This window comes from Dipodomys spectabilis, unplaced genomic scaffold (genome assembly GCF_019054845.1).
Source record: "Dipodomys spectabilis isolate Male_0828 unplaced genomic scaffold, ASM1905484v1 ptg000288l, whole genome shotgun sequence".
Lineage (NCBI taxonomy): Eukaryota > Metazoa > Chordata > Mammalia > Rodentia > Heteromyidae > Dipodomys > Dipodomys spectabilis.
Window position 1 is genome coordinate 900,864 of NW_024870965.1, and position 22,134 is coordinate 922,997.

The 22,134-nt window shown below is 46.8% G+C and overlaps 1 protein-coding gene across 2 annotated transcripts in view; it reads right to left on the reverse strand.

Annotated features, from left to right (window-relative positions):
* Positions 1–11,433: 11,433 nt before the first annotated feature.
* Positions 11,434–22,134, reverse strand: part of Camsap2 (calmodulin regulated spectrin associated protein family member 2) — a 74,795-nt gene continuing 64,094 nt past the window's right edge. The window contains exons 12-17 of one of the 2 annotated variants that reach the window (XM_042701157.1): positions 21,051–21,187; positions 20,384–20,604; positions 18,516–18,615; positions 17,037–17,152; positions 15,107–15,225; positions 11,434–14,315 (exon numbers count right to left, since the gene is read on the reverse strand). In XM_042701157.1, the coding sequence (XP_042557091.1) occupies positions 14,007–14,315; positions 15,107–15,225; positions 17,037–17,152; positions 18,516–18,615; positions 20,384–20,604; positions 21,051–21,187 (1,002 nt within the window). In that variant the 3' untranslated portion in view covers positions 11,434–14,006. The remainder of the gene's footprint in view (positions 14,316–15,106; positions 15,226–17,036; positions 17,153–18,515; positions 18,616–20,383; positions 20,605–21,050; positions 21,188–22,134) is intronic. The other variant, XM_042701158.1, reaches the window with a different exon arrangement.

The following is a 22,134-nucleotide window of genomic DNA, read 5'->3' on the forward strand; positions in this document are numbered from 1 at the left end:
AGGGCTGGGGAAGCTTCTAGAATCAACTCGTGGCTGGGCACTATCATCTTAATGCATTCAATAAAGAGAATCACTAAGAGAACTCATCATATTGGAATCAAATCCTAACGTCAGAACATCTATAGCAACATCTATAACAGTTTATTTGCGTGGCAGAGGCCCTGGCAGCACGCCACTTCCTGGGAGCAGACACACCATGTCCACAGAGCTGCAGCAATGGCTATGGGGTTGGGAACTGAACTCTGCTCACGGGAAAGCACAGGCTCGGTCCACGCCCCTGTTTTTGGGTCTTCCTAACCTAAGACGATGCTAAACTTCGGTTGAAGCCGTGATAAAAATAATGATGAAGTTGTAGATGCCCACCCCACACTACATTTATAACCCGCCACATTCTAGCCACAGATACCTAGGTTGCAGTGAACCCAGTTAAGAACTCTCCCCTTGGGCTCCCCCCCCCCCACACACACACCATCTGGGCTTAAAGCTTGTACACTCTGGGACATAAATTCCTGAAGCTGCCCTCTAGATCTTTCGCTAATGGTTCTGCTGTTTGGAACCAGCTTTTCAAGAATGGACGCTGGCAGACACCAGAGCTTGGTCAGTGATGTCACAAGCGCGGGATCCCCCAAGCACAGAACTGTCCCCCAAAGACGCACGCCGCCTGTAACCAGGCAGCCAAGCCCAGCCAAGCGGGGTCTCTTGCCTCCTCCCTATAATTCTCCCCTGCAACTGAGCAGAGGCAACCTGGCGCATTCATTCCGCTGGCTAGCTCCTGGCTTCCTTCAGGTTGAGCCTGGTAACAAAGCTCTTGCTTTCTTTTTCTTTTTCTGCAGAAGTCCAGTGCATTGGCTTCTATGAACATCAGCATCAGGATTTACACCTGTAATCCTAGCTACTCAGGAGGGTGAATCCTGAATGAAGATTGCAGTTCAAAGCCAGCCTGGGCAGTAAAAGTCCAAGAGACTCTTGATCTCCAATGAACTACTAAAAAGTCTGAAACAGAGCTGTGACTCATGTGGTACAACATTCGTCTTTAGTAAAATGCTCAGGGATAGCACCCAGGCCCTGAGTTAAAGTCCTAGGACCAGCGCATGCGTGCAAATACACACACACACACACACACACACACACACACACACATGAACTTAACAACCTGTTCACACTGATCCTTGGGAATTTTTCTGTAAGACTCTTTACAAACTCACCCAGCATTTCCCAGGGCATGTGGAACGGAGCTGCAGAATCAAGTCTCCCTCCATGAAAGGTGTGTGTGTGTATGGTGTGTGTGTTGGGGGGGGGGGGTGTCCCAGTTGGATCTGATTGTTCAGGCTCACAACTCCAAACACCCAGAAGGCGTGAGCTTGCACAACTCCAGAGTGCCAGTCTGGAATCTGGGACTCCGCCCGAGCCTAGGAACCTGGGAACTCCACAGCATTCCTGCCCCCCCCCAACCCAGACCCCCACCACCAAGACCCCCCCCCAGACCCCCAAATTACAGCAAATACCCTGGTCAGCGAGTTCATTTCCGAAGGCAGGCAGCGACCCGAAACAGAAAACTCTTCCACGGGCCAGTCAACTCCACGCTCCCCTCAAGGTCCTCCTTAAGGTTATCCTGACATGCCTAAAAGCCCAAGTGGTCCGGACCCAGCCTCGGCCCTGCCTGCCGGGCCTGCCCCCCAAGAGTACCCGCAAAGACACCCCCGGCGTTACTCTACGGAGGAGCCAATGCTCGGTGGCAGCTGAAGCTAGCCGTAGGATGGAGGGAGACAGCAGCCAGGGACCCTTAAAGGCCAGAGGGCTGGGGGGGGGGCGCCCCATAACCGTTCTTCCTGCCCTGTCCTCCCTGCCCCGGGGGAAGGTGCCCCGCCGGCCCCGGTGGGGTGCGCTGGGACGGGGGGGGGTCTCCAGCGAACCCTGCGATCAGACCCCAGGGCTTTGGGTAGAAAGCCCCCTTTGTCCCGTCCACCCGCTCCCCTCCCCCACGGCGCCCTCCACTCCCCGGCGGGTCGCAGACTTTTGCTCCTTTTGTTTGGCTGTTTCCAGGCCCCCCGGAACCTGGCCAGGCGCTCGGCAGGCGCGGGGACGCGTGCATGCGGGGCGCGGGGGGGGGGATCCCCGAGGAAGACCCTCTCCGCTGAGGACGAGGAGGGTTTCGGGGCGCGACCGGCCCCCGCCCCGCCGTCCCCGGCCTCCCGCGCGCGCGCGTGCGCTTCCCGGCTTCCCGCCTTACCTGTCCCGCGGAGCTCCGGCGCCCCCCGGCCGCCCCCGCGCCCCCCGCGCCCGTCCCGCGGCCCCGGGATCCGCGGGTGCCGGCCACCGTGCGGCCCCCGGGGGCGCCCCCCGGGCCCCGCTCCCCGGAGGCCGCTCCTGGAACTCGGGCATCCGCCGCATCCCACGCGGTTAAAGACCCCGGGACATCTGTCCCCCGGGGCGTACCAAGGCCCCGCGGGGAGAGGGGGGCGACGCCGGCGCGGCCCCGCGGCGGGGGCGGGGGGGGGCGGGCGCGGGGCGGGGCCCGGCGCGGGGTGGGGAGCCCGCGGGGTGCGGGTCCGGCGGGAGCCGCCGCTCTGGGCCCGGCCGGGTCCCTCCCCCACCCCGCCCCCCTCCGGCTTCGGGGTCCCCCCCCCCGCCCCGGGCCGGGGGTTCGCGCGTCCGCCCGGCCGGGAGGAGGCCGCCCGGCTCCGTCCTCCCGCGCGCTCCGCCGGCCGGCCGGGGCCCATTGCATTCCCCGAGACCCCGGGTGGGGGAAGGCGGGAGCCGGGGGGGGGGGGGGGGGCGCCGCGCCCGCCCAGGCCCAGCCCGGTCCTCCCGGGCTCACCGGGGCTGCCCGGCTCCTGCGGCTGGGGAGGCGCCGGGAGCGCTGTGGAGGGGGAAGTTGCGCTGCCAATAGGGATTCCTAGCCCGGCGCCGGTGGCGCACGCCTGTCATCCCAGCTGCTCAGAAGGCTGAGATCTGAGGATCACGGTTCAAAGCCAGCCCGGGGCAGCCAAGTCCGGGAGACTCTGATCCCCAATGAACCACCAGAAAACTGGAAGTGGCGCTGTGGCTCCAAGTGGGAGAGCGATTAGAGCTGAGGCACAACGCCCAGGCCCCGAGTTCCAGCCCACGACGGCCACCACCAAGCAGCAGCAGGAAACTCCCTGCAGCGTGTCCGGGTTGTGCAGCCTGGGAAGCGGCTCCACTCCGCCACACTCATCCTGCTGGCTCTGGCGCAGATCCGCATTTGCCCAGGGCAGGTGCCTTTTTCTAATGGGTATAAAGGCGCCCGTGGAACAGAGCTGACCCAGTCTGGAGGGCTCGCTAAGAACTTCACACGTTTATTTTGCAATGGCACAGCAGCTACGTGAACTAGTCAGAGCTTTCCTCAAGAACCCAAGGTTGGGGGTGGGGAGTGGAGATTCTGACCCATGGAGCTGTCAAAGCTGCAGAAGCAGCGAGATGTCCAGGACATTGATGGCCGCTGTCAATCTTGCCTGCAAGGGCTGGCAAGATTCCTTCTAAGCCCAGGGAGGTCAGCCTTTGTTCCTCAAAGCTCTACAGCTGCTCAGACGAGGCCCAACCACCCACGGTGGGCAGTTTGCTTTACTGAAGAAGCCATGTGAGCTATGTCAGCAGCTAGTGGCTCCTACCTGTAATCCTAGCCACTCAGGAGACAAAAGGTGCATGCGTTCTCTCATGTGAAAGCTAGATCTGCAATTCACTGGGACACCATACATTCTACAGGAATCTAGACATTCACACACAGTGAGACCAAACCCTCAGGATCACAAAGTACCGCGCCTATGTGTCTCTGATCATCTAAAATAGTATTTATTGAAACAAACACTCCAGGAAATGGAAGCAAGCTTTTATCTTTGTTGTTGTTTTTATTTTCTTTTTGTCTTGTTTGTTCATTTATCTGCTTGGGGGGGTGGATAAGAGAGTCACAGAAATGGAGAAACAAAAGGTGAACAAATGCAGCAGTGGTCATCACTTCGGCATGATGTTGAAAATGCACTATACAACTTGTGGGTGGGAATGAGGGGGACAAATTGGGGGAGAGGGAGGGAAGGGATGACATTGTCCAAAAAGGAACGTATTCCTTACCTGACTTATGTAACTGTAACCCCTCTGTACATCACCTTTATAATAACAGTAAAAATATTTACAAAAAAAAGAGGCTGAGATCTAGGGATCACAGTTCAAACCAACCCAGGTAGAAAAGTCAGACTCTTTAACCTGCAAAAAGCTGGTGTAGCTCAAGTGGTAGAACACTAGCTTTGAGCCAAAAATCTAAAGCTAAGGGATAGCACCCAGTCACTGAGTTCAAGCCCCTGTACTCGCATAAATAATCGCATCTTAAAAAGAACTCACCAAATATCCAGTTTCTATGGTTTACTCAAGTTGATACATAAAATTAACCACTACAATTCTGAAGGATTTTGACCTGGATAACCTTTAGAAGGGATTGGGATGGGAAGGAGGGGCATGATGACGCAAACCAATAATCTCAGCCATGTGGAGATAGCGAGGAGAAGATTGTGCTGAGAGCACCACCTAGCAAAAGTGAGAAACCCTATCTGAAAACTGAGCTAAGGAAAAAAGGGCTAGAGGCATGACTTCAAGTGTAAGAGTTCATACTCCAGTCCCTTCCTGCCAAAAAGAAGGGGAAAAAAGGAAAAGAAAAGAGGCGCTCTTAGGGAGAACTTGAAATCGGCAAAGTCACAGGAACCAGGTAGTGGGGGTGTGAGTGGGCAAAGGGGTGGAAAGCCAGGAGCTCTGTAGGAAGCAGATCTGGCTTGATTATTTCTGAGTCTATAATTGATTTACTAAAGACTTGTGTCGCCAGGAAAAGGGAGGGGGCTGGGGATTCCCAGGTTTCTACCTGGGGAAACTTGAGTGGAAGGTATGTTTACTTTAGAATAAGAATGGTATTAGCCACTGAGAAGTCGGGCTTAGGTCAAAGGGCTTGGGAGCCATTACAGAAATGCCTTTGGGGGGGGGCTGGATAAACCACCTGAGAAGAATGTATAAAAAGAGAAAAGAACCACGGGAGAACTCTGGAAACACTGGAGGGGTGCACACAGGGTGGGGCGCCAGCTATGCAAGCATTGTTTCTACTCGTGGGTTAGGGTCGTTTCTTGAAATTCTGATCTGTATTCTTCCCCACTCACCCTTAACTCTTCTCTGGGTGAGAAGCTGAATCTTCCTGCAAGTGCCCGACCCTGACTCTTCTAAAACAATGTCCGGTGTTCAGCCAGGGGGGCAGGGAAGAGCCCAGGGAGACAGGAATGAGGAAGCTAGTGTGTCTCCTGGAGAAGGTGACAGAACTCAGCCCGGCTGGGAGCTGGAGCTTCGGGCCTCAGATTTCCTGCCTGTCTGGACAGGTTCTGGCATCCCCGTGTGTCTAGGAAGCAGAACCCCTTCAAAGCAGTCCCTACGTCCTGAACGTTGAGCACTGTTCACAAGGGTGCAGACTGATCTGCCATCCCAGCAGGCTGAGACCCGGGACAAAATGCAAAAAATAACTAGGGCTGGGAAGGTGGCTTAGTGGTAGAGTGCTTGCCTAGCATGCATGAAGCCCTGGGTTCGATTCCTCAGTACCACATACACAGAAAAAGCCAGAAATGGGGCTTGTAGCTTAAGTGGTAGAGTGCTAGCTTTGAGCAAAAAGAAGCTCAGGATAGTGCCCAGGCCCTGAGTTCAAGCCCAGGACTAGCAAAAAAATAAAAAAGCAAAAGCAAAAGTAACTGGTATGTGCTATATGGAATGTCCACAGAAAACCTTCTCCCATAAGGGGGAACCCCCAATTCGTATGTTGATAGATTTGGAGGTGGGATCTTTGGAGACTCACAGGATTGGATAAGACCCTAAGGGTAGACTTCCATGAAGGCCTAGTGGCCTTGGAGCGGGAGAGGGCCTGCTAGCCGGCTTGCTCGGTCTCACCCTGCTGTCACCCCAGCCTCCGGAACTCTAAGAAATAAATCTCCGAGCCAGGCTCTGGTGACTCACATCTGTAATTGTAGCTACTCAGGCTGAGATCTGAAGATCACAGTGCAAAGCCAGGCCAAACATGAAAGTCCATCTCCAATTAGCCACAGAAAACCAGAAGTGGAGCTGTAACTCAAGCTGGTAGAGTGCTAGCCTTGAGCAAAACAGTTCAGGGACTGCCCAGGCACCAAGTTCAAGCCCCACGACCAACCAAAAGAAATCTCTGCTCTTCATCAATTACCCAGTCTCAGGTATTCTGTTGTAGTAGCTGAAAATGAATCATCTGAATTTGTTAGGCTGACCTTTGTAGCACTATTATTTATAGATAAGAAATCTGGCTCATGCCTATAATCCCAACTAGTCAGGAGGCTGAGATCTGAGGATCAAAGTTCAAAGCCAGGTTGGGCAGTAAAGTCTGGAAGTCTGTGAGACTCTTACCTCCAATTAACTACCAAAAAGCCAGAAATGGAACTGTGGCTCAAAATAGTAGAGTGTTAACCTTGAACACAAAAACTCAGGTCCTGAGTTCAAGCCTCAGGAATGGCAGAGAGAGAGAGAGAGAGAGAGAGAGAGAGAGAGAGAGAAACCTGAGACCTGGAGAACCTGAATAACTGCATTATAGCCACACAATTCAGAATAACTGATGTGGGATTTGAAAACAGAGCTTTCTGATTCCACAGCCCTACAATTGTGGTTGAAACACTTCAAATCCAAAGGACCAGACAGCTTAAATAAAGGAAGGTTTGAGAACTCTGTTGTTTGAACATTTTCTGATTTTGTTTGCAGCTGTGCAACTCTTTCTTCACCTTGGTGTGTGTTAGGGGCAGTGGAGTGCAAATGTGCACCATGGAGACGGGAAATTAGAAAACATAGTCTTAAAGGAATATTCCATAACACAGGCTTCCACTTTAAAAGCATAAGCTGGAAATCCCAATTTTTAGGTCCAACTTGATTTGGACATGTTTGATTATCCTAAGAGTTCTGAGGAGTCTGCTCTGGTTTTGTTGTGGTGGTTGCTGTTGGGGGGGGATTGCTGGGGACTGATCCTGGGGCTTGCACTGGGTCTGGGGGTTATCCCTGAGCTGTTTTTGTGTGCAAGAGCTAGCTCTCTGCCACTTGAATCACACCCTCACCTTCAGTATTTTTTGGGTTTTTAATTGGAGAGTATCTGAGACTTTCCTGCCTGGGCTGGCTTTGAACTGCCGTTCTCAGATCCCAGCCTCCTGAGTAGCTAGGATGACAGGTGTGAGCCACCATGCCTGGCTCTGCTCCCTTTTGCAGCACAGGCAGCCTCGCCTCAGGTCAGCACAGAGAGCCCCAGGCACGAAGAAGCCGGACAGCTGACGCGGACATCTTGGGACCAAGCAGGAGGTATGGCCAGGGAGAAGCTACTAAACCCCATATTTTCCTTCTCCCTTTGGCCGAAGGCGGCACTCCACCGGTGGAGGGGTAGCAAGGACAAGTCACCATGGGGAAGAATGGGATCCCCAGGATGAGCTTCTGAAATCTGCCATCTGAGCAAAGAATTCATTATTTCATCAAGTAGAGGGCCAACTGAGTGCTCCAGATGGAGAAAATGCCCCCGCATGTCCCACAGGACGGCCGGCAGGAGGCTGTGATTCGGTCCCATGGCCCTCTCTGAGGCTCTGTGTCACCAGCATGACACGAGGCCCCCCTCCGGCCTCCGCAGGACGGGGATGAAGTCACGTGTGGGTTCCTTTAGAAGCCCACCAGGTCCAGGGAGATCATCCTGCCCTCGCTTACCCCATGTGGCTGTGGCTGCCGGGCGGGTGGGAGAGGAGAGATGGCTTTCTGCAGAACACTCAGCCAAGGGAGCCCGGGTACTGAGACCGCGTAAGCTCCAACAGAGACGGCCTCACAGTCCTTCCTCTGCCCCCAGCATGGGATGGGAGACTGAGTCATAGTGCCCTGGGCCTGCCAGCTTCCTGAAGTCTCCAGATCACTCACCAGGCAGGCCTTGGTTCCCTGTTGTGCTGAGAACAGAACAAAAGCCCCTCAGGAGGCTCCCATCTCAACCAGTGGCTGGTGTGCACCTGTCATCCAGGCTGAGGCTGAGGCCCTTTGGGAAGCTTGTGGCTCTAGATCCAGACCGGCTCTGTGGGGAGTGGGAAGGGATTTTAGGGCCCATCTCAACAGAACAGGTGTGTGGTATACACCTGTCATTCCAGCTCAGGCGTGGGTTGTGAATAGAAGGATCACGGTAGTCAGGCCCTGGCAGAAAGCAGGAGCCCTTCTTAAAATAATCAGAGCAAAGAGCGCTGGGGAATGGCTTAAGTGGTAGAGACCTGCCTCAAAAGTGCAAAGCCCTGGTTGCAACCCCATATTGGGTGCAGAGGGTAACTGTTGGTTGCTTTTAGTGAAGAACTAATAAGTGGCAACATTAATGAGGTCAAGACCTGATTTCCTTGCCACCCCCCCCCCCCAGCTCCATGTGGAATAAAAACATATTAGTATGTTAGAAACAATCTTAGAACACAGTGAGATACAATCTTAGTGGGATTGGAAATACATTTCGTGAACCCATTTTTAATCACTTCCCCCCATTTTGGTGATGTTAAATATAATAATGCGCACACAGAAGATGTTAGTTACTAAAAACTAAGCATCTGATTTGGGAAGAAATGGTTGTTAGAAGACCTGCGTGCTCACAAAGGTGCAGAAAGGAGATGACTGAGAACTAGAGTCAAGAATTCTTCTTCTTCTTTTTTTTTTTTTTATTTTACTTACTTTTTGGCCAGTCCTGGGGCTTGAACTCAAAAGAGTCTGGGTGCTGTCCCTGAGCCTCTTTGTGTTCAAGGCTAGTGCTCTACCATTTGAGCCTCAGTACCACTTCCAGGTTTTTCTGAATAGTTTATTGCTGAGTTGTGTCACAGACTTTCCTGCCTGGTCTGGCTTTGGATCTCGATCGTTAGATCTTAGCCTCCTGAGTAGCTAGGATCACAGGTGTGAGTCACCTGTGCCCAGCTAAGAATACCTAGTTGAAGAGCAACTCAGACATAGCAACCTCTACTCTATGCCACCTCTACCAAATTACATCAAACCACAAACATCTGTTCTCCTTTAAAAGGCAAACTATAGACAATAGATAAAGCTCAGTGGTAAAGCAGTAGGCTAATGTGAGCAAGGGCCTGGGTTGGATCCCCAGTACCAAGAGAAAGCAAAGCAAAGCTGCCATTTAAAAAGATACAGTTGTGTTCCCAAAGCATCTCTACACGTGGAGGGACAATGGAGTTTCTCTTTTTATAGATGCCTTTTCCAATTCCTAGGTCCCAGCTTTCCAACTATATTTTCTTCATGGGTTCTTCCTTATGATCTCTGTGTAGACAGTTAGGAATTAGAGGTGTGTGTTTTTGTCACTTCAGAACATTTTTCTCTGCCCCAGTGCAGCTTATCAATTAGCCAAGAGGTCAGGAAAAGCATTCTGAGTTTGTGACTGGGCTCCAGGGACCTATATATGCCTAATATGCCTAGGTTTTTTTTTTTTGGCCGGTCATGGGGCTTGAACTCTGGGCTTGGGCGCTGTCCCTCAGCTCTTCAGCTCAAGGCAAGCACTCTACTCCTTGAGCCACAGTGCCACTTCCAGTTTTCGAAATGGTTTATTGGAGATAAGAGTCTCACGGACTTTCCTGCCCGGGCGGGCTTTGAACCGCGATCCTCAGATCTCAGTCTCCTGAGTAGCTAGGATTACAGGTGTGAGCCACCGGCGCTCGGCATGCCTAGGTTTTAGAGCTATTTTTATTGAAAATATAAAGTACCAGGTAATACTGTGGAAGTGTAGCATTCACCTGAAACTTGAGTATTCTCAAGTTTTCAAGAAGGAAAAACACATTTATCCCTAGCAACAACAGGTTATTTCTTCAGGAAAATAATTATGCAAGATTTTTTTTTTGGGGGGGGGGAGGAAGTGTTTTGTTATCAGATTTTTCTTTTGTTGTTCTGGTGCAAATAAGCAGAATCAGCAAAATCAAAGTGAAACTTACAGAAACAATCATCAAGAACTGGCCTCTCAGGCTGGGTACAGTAGTGCATGCCTGCAATCCCAACACTTGGAATGCAGGAAATGTGCAAACATGAGGCCAACCCGGGGTATGTAGTAGATGGGCCTTGTCTCAAAAACAAAATAAAAATTTAAACATGTGTGTGGGCACACACACACCACACACACATACTCACAAACCAGCCAGGTGTTGGTGGTTCACACCTATAATCCCTAGCTACTCAGGAGGCTGAGATATCTGAGGATTGTGGTTAGAAGCCAACCCAGGCAGGAAAGCCATGAGACTCTTATCTCCAATTAACAAGCAAAAAGCTGGAAGTGGAGTTATAGTTCAAGAGGTAGAACGCTAGCTTTGAGCACAAAAACTCAGGGATATCACCCAGGCCTGAAGTTCAAGCCCCAGGACCAGCACAAAAACAAAAAAACAAAAAACCCCACCAAAACCAAAAAACCCTAACAGAATCCCGACTTCCTAATGGTCTCTGCAGATAGCTCACCCTCAAAAGGCATACAGTATTAATTTTAGCACAACTTAATTATAATTCATCATAAAATAATGACTATGAATGACCATTTATAAAATGAATACTTACTTATTTTTATATGCCATAAATGCAGACTCCTGAGGTAAGATTTACAGAGTTAGTCTGTAAATCTTTTTTTTTTGGGGGGGTCCAGTCGTGGGGCGTGAACTCTGGGCCTGGGTGCTGTCCCTCAGCTTTTCAGCTCAAGGCTAGCACTCTACCACTTGAGCCACAGCGCCATTTCTGGCTTTTTTTCTTTTTGCTTATGTGGTGCTGAGGAATCGAACCCAGAGCCTCAGGCATGAAAGGCAAGCGCTCTACCACTGAGCCACCTTCCCAGCCCTAGTCTGTAAATCTTAAGAGTTGGTCGGTCATGGGGCTTGAACTCTGGGCCTGGGAGTTGTCCCAGAGCTCTTCAGCTCAAGGCTAGTGCTCTACCACTTGAGCCACAGCGCCACTTCGTTTTCTGGTAGTTAATTGGAGATAAGAGTCTCGTGGGCTTTGCTGCCTGGACTGGCTTTGAAACACAATCCTTAGATCTCAGACTCCTGAGTAGCGAGGATTACAGGCGAGAGCCACTGGTGCCCGGCTGAGTTACACACTTTTTAATATTACTTTAGGTCACTTTTCAAACAGTGTCAAATATTATTGAAAACTGCTGGGCAAGGTGGTTCTTGCTTGTAATCCCAGCTACTTGGAAAGAAGAAACAGGAAGGATTACATGTACTTTTTTAGGCCAGTTCCGAGACTCCCATTCTCAACAAAAATGCTGCTTTCTAAGGGGGTGCCTGTAGTCCTAGCTACTCACGAGGTGAGACTTGAGGATCTCAGTTCAAAGCCAGCCCAGGCAATGATAATTCTCCTACATTCAAACAGTTTTGCCTCTCCAAACCTCATTATATTCAAGAAACAGAAAAGGAGTCAATTTGGTGCCATGCTTTTATTCAAATGGTAGGGGAAAAACTACACTGTACCAGGAAATAGCAAATGTGACAGGATTCTACAGCACAGCATCTTTTAGAAAACCTGTAAGCAATGCTTTGGGGTAGACAGGTAAGCACACCACACACTGTACACTGCCCAACGGTGGCCATGAGATCCCAACCCCAACGAAACAACAGGTGCTGCCTGCAAGCAGCCAAACAAACCCCAAACTGTAACAGTCATTCGGAAACAAAATTTGAACCAAGAAGAACGAAAAGCTTTCTAAGACTGTCAAATACTAGAAGGCGACAGGATCCACTGAAGTCAGGGTGAGTGTTTGGCAAACATAGTTGAATACTTAGTCATCTGACCTGCACGGAGGGAAGTACTGTGCTCCAGCAAGGCGAAGAAAGCCCTCGGGGCTCTGGGAAATGGCATCCTTTCATCCTTTCATTTGTAGAATTTTAAACATAATTTTTAAAAAGCTGCACCATAATAAAAAAATCTATAGACTTAAAGAAATATATCCATATGCCTTTTACATTAATAAAGTAAAATCTTGTACTGAGAGCAATGAACTTTGTAGCAACGGTCACATTCTACCTTTAGACAAGACAGACGCTGGATTCAATCGCGGGACAAGGGAAGCTAGTCCTGCTTAGTGTTCTCCATTGTCTTGCTTCGGATTTCTTGTTATTTAATATCCAGGTAATATAAAAAAGATTGCTTTGATAAGGGAAATTTAATTGGCTGACTAAAACAAATTTAGTAATATAAAATGCTTATTTCTTGTTTTCAGTATTATTCACATTTTTATTAGATTCACTTAAAATTTTTAAACTAGTCTTAGTCTAAATATGTGCTGGATCATTTCCCTCTAATTGTGATAGAAATTGTCTGAAAGGTAAAATGTGTATTCCCCCACTTTTAGTATTCATATATTATATACACAATATGTATACGCTTAAAATATAAGAGTTACATATCCTGGTCTCTTCCATGCAAACAGTAGATCACAAATAGTTTTGAGCTACACATATATTTTGCACAGATATTGGGAAAAAAATCTGTGAGCTTTTTTTTTTTTTACAGTTTTAACAAATATACATAAATATAAGAACATAAATTACAGTAAAATATTGACAGCATTTGAGAAAATGTCGATAACCCAGATGCACTGATGCCAGAAGTCCTTATAATAATAGAAAAGTACAGCTCAGGGACAGCTCATTCCTATCTTTTTTTTTCAAATAAGTAAATACATTGTATGAGACAATAGTGCTCTCTCTAAACACCTCAGTTAGAGAAATGTACATATCTTCATCTCTACATCCATGAAAGAAAAGGTACTACAACGTCTCATTTATGGTACAATACTGTCTTTCCCCCTAGTGTACACAGTTGTCACAACACTGAAACATAACAGGGTCACAGAATCATTCAAGTCTTTTCCTGAGAATGAAGTTTTCCCCAATGAACTCTCTGCTCTACACTGCTAATGAACAACGATCACAGAGAGATTTCAAGTGTGTCCTCATAGTCTATGATGTTCCACATGGAAAGGGTTATAAAGAAAAACCCAATACAAGTAAAATAAACGTGAAGCCATTTTAAAACTAAAACACAGCCCTCGTACATGTTCTAAAATTCTAAATATAATTTTCATAGCAGTTATAAATAATGTAAAGACTCCCAAGAACTTGCTTCAGGAAGTCTTACATTTTCATACTGAAAGACTACCTGCAAAGTGCCATTCGCTTCGACCAGCTGATAAAGTGACTTGCTCTGGAAAATAGAAAAAGCCCGTTTTTGTTAAAATCTCCATTATTCTGAGTTGGCCAGAAGTCGTGTAAAACACTGATTTAATCAGCAACTTCTCATATTCTTGGTTAAGCTTATGTGGTTTAAAGCGAACTTACTAGCAGCTTTCACACCTCCCCTTCTTTAGTAGAGACATGTTAATACTTGAGTGAATAATAAATAATACAGAGTAAGTTTTGCAAATGCTCTAACACCATTTAAACATGAGCGCGCCTGTAAAATGTAACACTAGTGTTTCTCTTAACGGCGGAAAAAGGTGCACATTACTTCTGAAGGCATTCTTCCTACTGTCAGATCTCCACGCGAAACAAATACAAAGGTAGCTTAGAATGACTCCCCAACAAAACGAACCGTCTGAAGACAAACACGTACAGTCAAAGGTTAAAAAAAAAAAAGCAACAAGTACAACACATAATTTGTAATCCTAGCCACATTTCAACCCTACGCCCACTGTGTTCACAATTCAGCGCTTCCGTGTCTCTACCAGCAGGCAGGCAGGTTACCCCTCTAATGTCCCAATCTTCACTTGCGAATCCAAACCTTCCCTTCATCACTTGGACTTACCAGCTACATGAGACTCTTCTGCATTCCAAAATACTGTGGTTTACATTCCAGTTGTTCATGACATCAGCTAATGTCCAGTTCTAATGAACAAAAAAGTCTTGTTGGCAATGAGAAAGATGTTCTCTAGGCAGGAACGATGAAGTGCAAATTTACTACGAATGTTCTGAAGCAAACATTTCCCACTCCTATGCCTTAGTAGTAGGTAGAAGTTTTTTGGGTGTTACCGGTCTTTTGGTCTGCCACAAATGGCTATGAATAGTAATTGCATCAACACTGGCGGATAACGTTTTTGCAGGTATGTGGCTGAACTGTTTCCTGTCAGAATTGTATTTGTAAAGTCCCTCAATCATCTTTTTAGTGATTGATTTGGGGCCTATCCCAGTCAGTTTACTGATCTCTTCAGTTTCTGGGCAGTAAGTATACAAGGACCTGAACTGGCAGCCTGAATCCCGGAACAAAATCAAGAAGTTGTTGGCATCCGACTTCTCCATTTCCTTTAGAAAAGAAAACAAAATAATAATAACAATGAAGTTTATGTAATTATGTAAATGTTTGTTGATCATGCTTTACAGCACATTACCTTTTTTGCGGGGGGAGGAAGGGGTCCGGTTGTGGGGCCTGAACTCTGGGCCTGGGCGCTGTCCCTCAGCTCTTCAGCTCAAGGCTAGCGCTCTACCACTTGAGCCACAGCGCCACTTCCGGCTTTTTTCTTTCGGTGCTGAGGAATCGAACCCAGGGCCTCAGGCATGCAAGGTAAGCGCTCTACCACTGAGCCACCTTCACAGCCCCATTTTATTACTTTTTGGCAGTGCTGAGAATCAAATCCAGGCACTCTATCACTGAGCCACATTTTAGCGACAAATTTTGTATTGTTCATGTGTTAATAAATCTACAATCTTCCGGAATTCAACTTGAGAGTGAACTAACTCAATCTAGTAATTAAAATATCTAGTTCCAGATTTTTTTTTTAATTGCCAGTCCTGGGGTGTGAACTCAAGGCATGGGCACTGTCTCTGAGCTTCTTTTTGCTCAAGGCTAGCACTCTACCACTTGAGCTATTTCTGTTTTTTTCTGTTTATGTGGTACTGAGGAATTAAACCCAGGGCTTTATGCATGTTAGGCAAGAACTCTACCACTAAGCCACCTTCCCAGCCTAGTTCCACAGCTTTTAGAGACGTCTGTTGAAATGTTAGGAGCCCTGAGGGTATTTTCTCTTGCATTGATAGACAAGACTCCTATAGTTTTAGAATGATGATAAACTTAGTTTTCATGTAAACATGCTTACCTCCAGTATTTTTTTCTTCTGACCTTCATTTACTTTTCCAGCCAAGCAGCAATGAGCTAAGGCATTTTGTATTATGTGTTTATTGGATTTTGCACTGGGTTCTTTGTAGAGCTTTGGTCCTGTGGGAAGCATGTAAAACAACATTATTATTATTATTATCTTTTTTATTTTTTTGCTGGTTCTGGGGATCTCAACCCACCATTCTTGCTCTACCACTTGAGCTATGCCTATAGCCTGGCTTTTTGCTGGTTATTGGAAATGGAATCTGAAATTTTTCTCTCTGGGCTGGCTTCAAACTGTGATCCTTCTGATATCAGGCTCCTGAGTAGGTGGTCAGTGATAAGAACCCCTGGTGCTTGGCTAGAACTGCTACTATTCTTAAATAATGTAACTTTTCCTACAGGGACAAGGCTGTAGTAAATAAGTCCCATGGTTCCAGGTTTCTTTCTGGCTGCACTCCAATCAAATACTGCTTTACCCCCACAGGGACGCATCTGGAGGAGGTTTATATGGCTTTTGAGGTTGTTCCGTGATAGCAGTGCTGGAAAGAATAGACGGCTAGGGGCGGGGAAGGTGGCTCAGTGGTAGAGCACTTGCCTTGCATGCCTGAGGCCCTGGGTTCGATTCCTCAGCACCACATAAGCAAAAAGAAAAAAGCCGGAAGTGGCGCTGTGGCTCAAGTGGTAGAGCCCTAGCCTTGAGCTGAAGAGCTGAGGGACAGCATCCAGGGCCCAGAGTTCAGGCCCCATGACCGGACCCAAGAAAAAAAAAAAAAAAAAAAGAATAGACGGCTATTGCTGTCCCCTGTCTGCCTACCCTTTCTTAAGTCTACTTAAACTTAAGTTTACTTCTGGTGAGCTAAAGTAGAAGGAAACAGCCCATGAGGAATATATCTTAAAAGAAGAAAAGAAAAGTTGCATCTTCTTCAGGATTAACAAAGGGATTAACAGCGCAATTCTTCCCAATTCCAAGCTTTATAGGCCATACTAGGAGCCATATCAAAAGCCACAGAGTGAAGTCTGTCCAGCAAGTCTGTAACCAGGGCTCTGTGGGGGCTCCAGTTCTTTGGGAGGCAGGATGATGGGGCTCTCCTTTGCTTGCTCTTCCCCTGGCCTTCCCAGCTTCCTCACTTCTCCACTGAGGAGAAGACTTAGAGATTCAGCTTTTCCCAGCAGTGAGGAACTACGTTCTGTGCATCAAACTCTCCTGAACCTTTGCCAGATCTGAACTACCACATAGAAATGGTTAGCATTTTAAAGATAGAAGTAGAGGGGCTGGGAAGATGGCTCAGTGGTAGAGCGCTTGCCTTGCATGCATGAGGCCCTGGGTTCGATTAGTCAGCACCACATAAGCAGAAGCTGGAAGTGGCGCTGTGGCTCAAGTGGTAGAGTGCTAGCCTTGAGCTGAAGAGCTAAGGGACAGTGCCCAGGCCAAGTTCAGGCCCAGGCCGAGTTCAGGCCCCACGACCGACCAAAAAAAAAAGATAGAAGTAGAGGAATGAATGCTAAGTGGCATCATCAATTTTATTTAGAAAATTTTTTGGGGGGGGGTCTGTCAGTCATGGGGCCTGAACTCTGCTCCTGGGCGCTTCCCTCAACTCTTCAGCTCAAGGCAAGCGCTCTACCACTTGAGCCGCAGCACCACTTCTGGTTTTCTGTGATTTATTGGAGATAAAGAGTTTCACAGACTTTCCTGCCCAGGCTGGCTTTGAACCACTACCCTCAGATCTCAGCCTCCTGAGTAGCAAGATTATAGACGTGAGCCACTGGCGCCTGGCTAGAAATGTATTTCTTTTTATCTGCCAATCCCTCTCTAAGTATACAGCTCTGTCACTGAGACTGAGCTACATGAGGATGAGCACTGGCCGTTCTACCAGGCTCCAAAGGAGATGAGCCTGTTGCATTTTCACAGTAAACATACACACACGGACCTGTGTATTCTGTTCCAGAAGCCACTGATGAAGTTGTTGATGCATTTTCCCAGTCCTTTTCTCCATTTCGACTGCCACAACGACTTGGTGACAAGAAGCCTTCTACAGACTCTGACCTAAATGACAGAACAAGGTTTGGGGGCCAGAAGGAAGATGTGGGAGAATCAACCAGGCACCCACAGAGCTTTAAAACTAAAATAGTGATGATGCTGTGTGCCCGATTTATGTATACTCATACACACATGTGAGATGTACATCAATGTATTCATCACACTTTTCCAAAACATAACAGACACTCTTTAAATATCTGTTGACAGAATGAATGTTTCTCCACAGGACAAGTGCAACAACACAAGAGGCTGGCGACAGGGAGACAAGGACACTGGCCACGACACTGGGAGACGCATTCTTTTGGAGCATGGGTATTACAGCACAGCATAATGTGATGCTAACTTCCAAGGACAAAGGAAATCTTCCCTCCTGTGCTACACTCTGACACTCTTTTAAGAGAGGGGAGTGGAGGGGGGGAGAATGGGGGAGGGGGGGAAGTGGAAAGGCTGATCAGGATATACTGCACATATGTACAGAAATGTCATAATGGGGGGCTGGGAAGGTGGCTCAGTGGTAGAGCGCTTGCCTTGCATGCATGAGGTCCTGGGTTCGATTTCTCAGCACCACATAAGCAAAAAGAAAAAAGCCAGAAGTGGTGCTGTGGCTCAAGTGGTAGAGCGCTAGCCTTGAGCTGAAGAGATGAGGGACAGCGCCCAGGCCCAGAGTTCAGGCCTCACGACCAGACACCCCTCCCCCCCAAAAAAAAAATGTCACAATGGAAGCTTCCCTGCACAACTAAAAACAAGTAGGGATCTACTTTGGAATGGTTCTAATGTTCCAGTAGAAAAACTCAAAAAAAAAAAAAAAAGAGAAGCCGGGCGCCAGTGGCTCACGCCTGTAATCTTAGCTACTCAGGAGGCTGAGATCTGAGGATCGCGGGTCAAAGCCAGCCCGGGCAGGAAAGTTCGTGAGACTCTTATCTCCAATAAACCGCTAGAACACCGGAAGTGGTGCTGTGGCTCAAGCGGTAGAGCGCTGGCCTTGAGCTGAAGAGCACAGGGACAGTGCCCAAGTCCAAAGTTCAAGCCCCACGACTGACCAAAAAAAAAAAAAGAGAGGCTAACACTAGAGGATGCGTTTTGTTTCTAACCATTATAATTTAATCATAATCATACTGCAACCACCTTCATATAGTTATAATTAGTGTTTGTAAAACGTATCTTATCAACAACAAGAATTCAAATGCTAAATGATAAGAAACTGAAAGATGAATATAATTTCATTATAACAGAAATTCATAAAACTAATGAAAATTCATGGTTATGATTCAAGTCATTACAAAATACAAAACAAAAACACCACAGATTTTTTTTCTTTAAAACTGCATGTAATTCCAGGAGTACTCTTCTTTCCTGTGTTGGTTTTTACCTTGGCGTCCTCTTGCCTGAATGAAGACTCTCATTATCACCCGTGTTCAGTGATGCCAAAGAAAGGCTAGAGGCTGAAAAAACACGATAAAGTCGTGATCCTGAACAGAAACAAAATTATAACTTTAAAAGAAGAAACAGAAAAGAGTCTGTTCATTAGAGAACACCAGCACAGAAAATGGGCTTCTTTCTTTTCCTGTTTTCTTTACTCTTAGTCTAACTGCATAATATGCTTGCATGCACATATACATGATTTAAAGAACCTACTTTTCAAAAAATGATGAGGGGCTGGGAAGGTGGCTCAGTGGTAGTGTGCTTGCCTTGCATGCATGAGGCCCTGGGTTTGAATCCTCAGCACCACATAAGCAGAAAAAAGCCAGAAGTGGCGTTGAGGCTCAAGTGGTAGGGCGCTAGCCTTGACCTGAAGGGCTGGGGGACAGCACCCAGGCCCAGAGTTCAGCCCCCATGACCAACAAAAAACAAACAAACAACAACAAAAAATGATGACACTAACTTGATATTCATAAAAGGAAGTGCTGAGATGAGACCAGATACCATTATTAGGTTTTTGTCAAGGAAGCAAAAATAGTTAAGTAACAGAGTGTCTAACTTCTGGGCAGGAAATTAATTTATTAACTTCAGCCAATACAGTATATAAAAAACTTTCACTGAGCTGGATGTGGTAGTAATCAACTGTAATACCAGCACTCAGGAGACCTAGGCAAGAAAAGTAAGAGTTCAAAGCCAGACTGGGCTATTAAATAGCGATACTCTGCCTCAAAGCCAACCGAACAAACAAAGATAAAAAGGCTGCATTGACTAGAAAAGACACACTTCCCTCTCAACAGTCAACATTATTTATTTCTCCTCGGATTTAGAGTAATTCTGGGAATCCTATAGTTTGTTTTTTGTTTATTTCGTGGTGCTGGGGTATTTATTTTCTGATGCTGGGAGTCAGACAAACTCTCCCACTAAGCTACACCCTTAGGTCCAATGTGGGAATTCTCTAAAATTCTCCATGAAATTTAAATACAATGTTTTTTAGAAAATAAAAGTATGTACTTGAATTTTTAAAAAAGATACATCTTAATTTAGAAATTATTTGAATTTTTGAACATTTCTGTCTTAAAAGAGGGATTTTTGTTGTTGTTGTTCTTTTAGAGGGATCATTTTTCTTTGCTTTCTTGTGCTTTTTGAACTCTACCTTGGAACACCTGGCGCTGTCCCTTAGCTGTTTTTGCTCAAGGCTAGAACTCTTCCACGTGAGCCACAGCTCTGTTTCTGGCTCTTCGCTGGTTAGCTGAAGATAAGTCTCATGAACTGAGCTGGCTTCAAACCATAATCTTCTCATCTCAGCCTCCTGAGTAACCACGATTATAGTTGTGAGCCATTGAGATCAAGCTTATACTCGTGATCTTATATTCCTTACTGTGCAAAGGTGTTGGCTGGGGGTTCAGCTGAGTGGTAGAGTATTATGTGTGAAGCCTTGGGTTTAATCCCCAGCATATACTCTCACACACACCAAATATACTTAAAAAATACATTTCATGCACATAACATTTATCCTAATTGTGTAAGTATTTAAAGGGTAGTTACTAGTTCATGGGGCTTGGATCTGAGGACAGAGTTCTCTAATCAATTTCTATTTAAATTCAGTTTTAGGCTTCTCATTTGTTCTTTTGAATATATGCATGCACACATAATATACAGAAGTCGGGAAAATCTTCACTTGCTCATCTTGGTTTTCCAAACCAGACCATGCAGAATCTTGCATTGTATCCAATTTAGCACTGGCAAAGCATAATTACGTTAGCATGACAAACCCAGCTGGTGTTTTATGAACAGACTCCGCACTGCAGCCTGGGTTACCTGGAGGACCTTTGATTGGTGTTTTGGGGGACTCGACATGATCTCTGTGAATGGATTTTGGCCGCTGTTTTTTTTGCTTTGCCGCCTGAGGACGGGGCTTAATGACGGTGTCCATGTCTTCCATCAGCTTCAGCTGTTTCCGCCTCATGTATTCTTGCCTGATAAATTCTCTGCGTGCTCTCTCGTCTTCTTTCTTCTGACGTTCCTCCTCGGTTTTACGCCTAAGAAATCAAATAAAGACTAAGTTACAGGTCTGATGACAGAAGAGAGAACTAACACCTTCTGGTACCCTGGAGAAAACAGGTATTTCACTGACCATCTATTTGAGAAAATTCAGTCAAGCTATACTGATGTGTTTCAAACATTGAATAAAATGCTTATTTCTAGAGAACTTTGGCATGTGAAATTAGGTATTACTTTGGGAATTAAGATATCTTCTAGAAATTACCAGAACGTAGCAGATTGTAAACATCTCTAAAACAAACAAACCTGTGTGCACATGAGGGAGGATGTGTCCTTAAGAATTCACCAAGCATGCTCCCCCGAGACCTCCCTCTGCGCCCACAGGAGGTGTCCAAGAAGGTCCTGCCCCGTTCACCAAGCATGCTCCCCCAAGACCTCCCTCTGCGTCCACAGGAGGTGTCCAAGAAGGCCCTGCCCCGTTTACCTGGTCTCCTCTTTCTTATGCTCCATCTCCGCTTCCAGTTGCTGTTTTCGAAGCTGACTTTCTTTCTCCCTCCGTAACCGTTTCTCCAACAGTGCTGCTCGCTTCATTGCCATGTCATTTTCTGCCTTTTGATCATCCTAAGAACAAATTTCATGGAACATTTCAGGTAGTAACAGTCTCATTTTCAATTGCTGTATTTGCACGCTGTGCTTACTTCAATAACTGGAAATCTGAACTATCAGGACTCTGCCAAATGTAGAAAATTATGATGGAAAAGCTGAATTAACGTGTTAATAATTCTGTTAAATAACTTAATGGCCCTGAGGGAAAAAAAAAAGGTTCTTAGATCTTAATAACTGAGCATGGGAAGTTTGCCCTCAATTAAAAAAAAAACTGCATTTAAAATATATGGTCAATAAAAAGGATAAAAACCGGGCTGGGAAGGTAGCTCAGTGGTAGAGTGCTTGCCTTGCATGCATGAGGCCCTGGGTTCCATTCCTCAGCACCACATAAGCTGAAAAAACTGGAAGTGGCGCTGTGGCTCAAGTCATAGAGCGCTCGCCTTGAGCTGAAGAGCTGAGGGACAGCACCCAGGCCCAGAGTTCAGGCCCCACGCTGGCAAAAAAAAAAAAAAAAAGGATAAAATCTTCCCATTTGAGGCAATGCTTCACTTCTAGCCTTTAGGTGGTTAACTGGAGATAAGAGTCTCATGGACTTTCCTGCAAAGGCCAGCTTTAAGCCTCAATTCTCAGATATGAATCTCCTGAAGAGCTAGGATTACAGATATGAGCCACTAGCTTCCAGCAAAAGCTTTCTCTTTGAAGAGATGAGTGAAATTATATTCCTCAACTGGGTTCTTTCAAGCTGACAGTCATGATTATTATCTCCTAGGCCTGACTCTGTTTTGTTTTTTGGTGTTTTCTTGGTTGGTCGTGGGGCTTGAACTCAGGGCCTGGATGCTGTCCCTGAGTTTTTTTTTTTGCTCAAGGCTAGCTCTACCTCTTGAAAGCAACAGCTCCACTTCTAGCTTTTTGATCGTTTATTGGAGATAAGAGTCTCATGGACTTTCCAGTTGGCTTTGAAC